Source organism: Camelus dromedarius, chromosome 27 (assembly GCF_036321535.1).
Source record: "Camelus dromedarius isolate mCamDro1 chromosome 27, mCamDro1.pat, whole genome shotgun sequence".
Taxonomy (NCBI): domain Eukaryota; kingdom Metazoa; phylum Chordata; class Mammalia; order Artiodactyla; family Camelidae; genus Camelus; species Camelus dromedarius.
In genome coordinates this window covers 24331751-24337750 of record NC_087462.1, presented here as the reverse complement: position 1 = coordinate 24337750, position 6000 = coordinate 24331751, and the positions used below count along the sequence as shown (strand labels likewise).

Genomic DNA, 6000 nt, shown 5'->3' with positions numbered 1-6000 from the left:
AATCATGATGGTTTTTGACTAGAAGCATGAAAAGCCTGACGTTTAGTGTGAGTAAAAGATGGCCTGTTTTAAAAATGGGTTTGGCAGTACACTGAGTCCCTCTGTGTGGCTCACACATGAAAAGTTATCCCAGGTAGCCAGATTTATTAGGAGTCAGAGTTCATCAGTTGGACAACACCAGCTTTCAGGTGACAAAGGGCCAATGCTGAGAACAAAGTCACCTGGGAAGACTGATTGACAGTGTGATAGATAAAGTCCCTCTAAAGCTTAGCTTTCTGCCCTCAAGCACAGGGAGACAAGATGCTACAGGCAGGACAGTAAGAGTCTCTACAAGGTTGCAACCGCCAGGGACTAGCAGGAAGGGCTGCCGCAGCTCACAGGAGACAGTGCGGGGCTCTCCTGCTCACAACCCTTGACTGGTGCGGCCTTGGAGCAGACACTTGAAGAACAAGTTAGAAGGATGTGAAACTTGAAAATATCTCCAATGGCCGTGACATGCAGCCATCCCTGCTCCCTCCGGGGAGAGCGGCGTCTGGGGAGATATGTTGGGAAGAGGGATGAGCCTCTGTTGCAACATGCAGTGAGATGAAGTCTAACTCCCCGCTCCCGGCCCCCAAGGCATTTTAATTGGCTCACAAGGCGCGTCCCCTATGGGCTAATTAGTACTAGACGGAACTTGCCTATGGGGATGTGGGGCTGGTGCCTTTGGGGACCCTCAGCTGTAGAGAGGAGGCTCCTGGCACAACCCTGGTCTCTGCTAACTCAGGTCCTGGGGGATGTATTCCCAGACACAATCCTGATTTCCTGGCTGATCTCAGAGGGGCTCTCTGCCAGCCTGGCACTGCTCTGCTTCTAGGGGGAGAGGGCACTAGAGGCCTCACATGAAGCTGAGCTTTAATTTATGACCAGTTCATGTCCTGTGAGAATCTCACACGCAGAAAACCACAGCAAAGGCTGATTCTACCTGGGCCCCGTGAGTAAACTCCTTTCCCTGTCTGCCCCTCAGTTCCCTGAGTAGTTGACCCACGAGAAGTGAGGCAGGGAGCCGGTGACGCTGCCTAGAAGGTGGTCCCCAGAAGAAGGAGGATTAAAGACTTGAAGCTCTGGTAGAATTAAACAGCATATAACCTCTCACACCACGCCAGCCCGAGCAAGACAGAGGCCTTTCCTCTTTCTGCTCACACTCTATTGCTAAGATTTCTTTTCCCCGTCCTACAGGACCTTCTGACTGGTGAATGACGACTTCTCCCCTGAGATGAATCAGTAAGGAGCATGTGGGTAGAGAATGATTTTCCCTTTGACTGTGTACCCTATAGTCAGTCCACTGATTTCTCTCTATCCTCATCCTCCTTCTCACAACCAGCTGTTGACTGAGAGTTGAGGGAGAGAGGGACTGAGCAGTAAAACTATACCCCAAACACGGCTCTTTTCATTCAACCCTACTGCCTCTTTGGATCCCAGAATTCAGTGAAATCTTTCCGTGTTCTGGAGTAACCCTGTTAGTACTCTAGTTCCCTTGATTTGGAATTTCACCCCTTTGGATTCAGGGTCTCCTGGCCCCGGTGCAGACATGGCCAAGTCGAAGAACCACACCACACACAACCAGTCCCGAAAATGGCACAGAAACGGCATCAAAAAACCCCGATCACAACGATACGAATCTCTTAAGGGGGTGGACCCCAAGTTCCTGAGGAACAAGCGCTTTGCCAGGAAGCACAACAAGAAGGGCCTGAAGAAGGTGCCAAGGCCACGAGCGCACGTGCTGAGGCTGTCAGGGCTCTCGTAAAGCCCAAGGGGACCAAGCCCAAGGTCCCAAAGGGCAACAGCTGCAAGCTCCTTCGACTCGCCTGCACTGCTCACCCCAAGCTCAGGAAACGTGCTCCTGCCCGCATCGCCAAGGGGCTCAGGCCCTGTCGGCCAAAGGCCAAGGCCAACAGTCAGACCAAGGCCGCAGCTCCAGCTGCAGCTCCAGCTCAGGCTCAGGCTCAGGCTCCTAAAGACACCCAGGCCCCCACAGAGGCTCCAGAGTAGAGGCCTTCATCTGCTGACGTGAGGCTAGAAGGACTGGTGTGACCCCTGGGCTGCATGGGGCTCATGTCCACCTGTGCTGTTTGTACAAATAAACCTGAGGCAGGGAAAAATTTCACCCCTCTGATTTTTTTGTGTCTAGAAATGTTCACTTCCCCTCTTTGCATTAGGCTTGCCTACCACGTCAGCGATGGTTTTTCAATCCATGATTATTAGGGTGAACAGAAACCCTACTGAGCGTTCCAGGGGGTGTGCCCACGCATACGCTATGGTACTTTCTCAAAACGGATGTGTAGCGTCATAACCGGCTGGGACACACATGCAGTTACGCGTAATACAAGGAGGAATATGATGAGACCAGAATGAGTCCCGTGACGTTAAGCGCCAGCCTTAGTCCATTTTATTATGCCTCAAACATCGGCGCTAAACTACTTCTAAAAGAAAACTTACAGTTCAGGACACTGCGGCAACTTTATCACATATTTATCACCACCGGTGCCAACATACATGTGGGAGTTCACGTACTACATCTAAGGACTACGCTGTGTGCTCAGTACACGTGTGTGGAATGTGCTCAGCAAAGGGGTTAAGGGAAACGCACAGTTATTACAGTCTTAAAAAATCAAGGGAGTCTTTCAGCAGAGAATGAATGAAGGAAAGAGGAAGAGAATTAGGAGCGACAAGTCACGGAATAGATAAATATGTGCGTGGATAACCTATAACGTTGTAAACATAACTCAGGGCCAGATCGTGTTAGGCATTGTACTTGTAGGTAACATTTGGGTTTATCCTGGCCTCTTCAATATTTCTATAAGGGTTGGCAGACAGGATACAATCAGTGCTTTGGGAGGACTGAACTGATCCTGTGTGCAGGACAGACATGTGTAGGGAGGGCAGGAGGCAGTCAGGTCCACCATAAGGCTGCTGCTGTGGTCAAGGTAAGAGCTGGTCAGTGTGGGGACCAAGTCAGAAAGGAGCTGATGGTGAGGGTGATGAATACTGATCACCCACGAGAGTAGAGAAGACTGAGGAGGGAGAGAGGGCTGGTGAGGGGAGGGGCACTGAAGACTGGCCCCTGGAGATTTAGGTGAGTGCTCGCTAGACCGCAGGAAAGCAGAGGTGGAAACTGGCCTTGGGGGGCTATCAGCCCTCAATGTAAACTGGGGGAAGATGCTAGGACTCCTGGAAACCTGGCCCGTGGATTGGAACAGACTCTGGACTTGAAGTCAGAAGTCCCGGGTTCCAAGCCAAATCTTGTAATTCATTCATGTTTCCATGTCCCTGCGATGCTGTGGTAACACTGGGTGCTTGGCACTGGGGGAGTCTGTGCATCTCTCAGCCCGTCTAAGCTTGAGGGGATGCCAGGATTTCTATGAGGACGTCTGTCTGCTCTCTGAAGCTTCCTGGAACTCGTCCCTGACACCCATCCCCGACAGCTGTGCTGGGAACAGCACCAAGAGGTGAGATTGGTGGTGGAGGAGAGGAATCGTGTAGGGGTAGGTTCTGAGCTGTGAGAGGTAGGGGGAGGAAATTCAGTCTGGAACAGAGGAGAAATTACCTACTTCAGCAATGACCAAAGGCTGTGAATGTAACAGGATCATTTGATAGCCCATAACCGCTATTTGTACAGCTCCCTGTGCCTTAGTAAATTGGGGATAATTTAGTATCTCCTAATGTGAGGCCACAGAGGTCAGTTGACACTGAGGAGAAGCAGCCCCCAAATTCTCTGAGATTCCCAGATCATTGCGGTGGCCACTGTCTTACAGGGTTGCGGGACCCATTCCCTCAGAATATATCCAAGTATGTCTTGTGATTTTTTTTGTTGTCTGTACAGTAAGTGTTTTAGAATTACACCTTTTTACAGACAATGAATTAATGGTTTCATGACTTATGAGCACCTACCAGCCTCATATTTAAAAGCATGACTGTAATCACGTATCATTAATTAGAGGAGTAGTCATGGATGAGATTGAAGCTGAGGGACTCAGTCTCTCTGAATGTAAAATGAAAAAAGCATGATATTCAAGAATCCTCTCATCTCTGAAATTTTCTACTTCTGGAATCAGAGATTAGTGTCCTTAAAGCTCCCTTCATGTCACGATTTCTCAGGCTGTAGATGAAGGGATTCACCAGGGGAGTGACCACTGTGAAGAGGACAGTGGCCACCGAGTCTTGTACTGAGTAGGAGGACGAAGGGTGCATATAGACCCCCAGGATTGCCCCGTAGAAGAGGGAGACCACGGTGAGGTGGGACCCACACGTGGACAGGGCTTTCCTTATTCCCTGAACAGATGGGCATTTTAATACATTAGAGAAGATGTAGGCATATGAAATGATGATACATGTAAATGGTGTCAGAAATATCAGCCCACCCACAGTGAATACCATCAGGTCATTGATAAAGGTATTAGAACAAGAGAGCTTCAGAACTGCATAGGGGTCACAGAAAAAGTGATGCACGGCATTGCTGGAACAAAACGTGAGCTGGACCACGAGAAGAGTGTGTAGGAGAGCGTGCAGGTTTGTAAAGAGCCAAGATGCAGCCACCAGCAGGACACAGAGTTCGGGCCTCATGATCGTGGTGTAGTGGAGGGGGCGGCAGATGGCCGTGTAGCGGTCATAGGCCATCACACTCAGGAGGAAGCTATCCATGTTGATGAAAGTGATGAAGAAGTAGATCTGGGCCATGCAGTCCACGTACGAGATAGACTTGCTTCCCAGTGAGTGATTCAGCAGCATCTTGGGGATCGTGACTGATGAAAAGCAGATGTCGACACAGGAGAGGTTGGCCAAGAAGAAATACATGGGCGTATGGAGGTGACTGTCACAGGTGATGGCCAAGATGATGAGAAAGTTTCCGACGATGGTGACCAGGTACATCCACAGGAACAGCCCGAAGAGAAGCTCCTCCTGCCCTGACTGGCCAGAGAGTCCCAGGAGGAGGAATCCTGTGACTGTAGTCTTGTTGTCTCCGCCCATGTCTGTAGTCGAGAAAATACAGTAAAAAGCAAAAGGAAATATTTAATGAATTGGGCCCCATCTATTGTTTAGAGATTATCATTTTTAGTGAACTAGATCCAAAATTTATTTCTTAATAACACTTCAAATATAAAAATAAATGAGATTGATAATATGTCAGCATTTGAGCAAAATTTTAATGATACTGGTTTGTCATTGAGAAAAAATTCACATTAGATAGTTCAATGGAGTTAGTCTTACTGAAATACATAGCTGATTAATGTCTATAATTTTAACTTATGTTTAATTATCTCTGATTACATACAGCTTAATTCATCCTTCACTGTTAGTGAATATCTGGTATGTAAGAGGCAGTTTCACATAGACACTTCCTTTTAATCCATCATTCATAGACGAGGACCCGGAGAAGGAAAATCAGAGATAAAGAAACTGGGACTCAGAGATTAGGTGATGGCAGATTCGATTGACAGAACCCATAACATATGTAGCCTTGAAACAGCTAAAATGTCCTTTTCTTTAAATTCCTCCCAAGTTTTACTTCCAAATTTTGATTACGAACCATTTATTGAGACTACAACCAAGTGCCAGGCACTGTAGGATTACATGCTTTACATGAATTTCTTACAGATTTTTAAGTGTTAAGTTTTATAAATAACAAGCTTCATTAAGCAGAAGGGGAAAATGAACCAATGAGATTTAGCTGTTTGTTTAAAGTCATAAACTCTTTTATGTGAATAACTTTATATAACTCACTCAGATTCGTTCTGGATCTCTCTTGTTTTCCCAGGATTACGCTACTTTTAGGCACTGAAGGATATGCCTGGCAGTTTTCCCTCAATCTTGTAACTGCCTCGCATCAAAATGTCATTGCAGTCGCTCACAGCTATTGGCTTGAATGAGATAAGCACGCCGGTGAGATTGCTTTGCACAGGATTCTGCGAAGAGGCTTATTTCCTCCCTGTGCTAGCCAAAATGGGGTCAGTTAGGTCTGTG

The 6000-nt window shown here is 47.6% G+C and overlaps 1 protein-coding gene and 1 pseudogene across 1 annotated transcript; one reads left to right on the top strand and one right to left on the bottom strand.

Moving 5' to 3' along the window:
• The first annotated feature begins 855 nt into the window (after positions 1 to 855).
• LOC105106110 (large ribosomal subunit protein eL29-like) lies at positions 856 to 2046 on the top strand (annotated as a pseudogene).
• Positions 2047 to 4062: 2016 nt separating this feature from the next.
• LOC105106109 (olfactory receptor 1f45) lies at positions 4063 to 5007 on the bottom strand. The gene has a single exon (XM_064479577.1). It carries the CDS (start codon positions 5005 to 5007, stop codon positions 4063 to 4065), a length of 945 nt encoding a protein of 314 aa, XP_064335647.1.
• Positions 5008 to 6000: the final 993 nt, after the last annotated feature.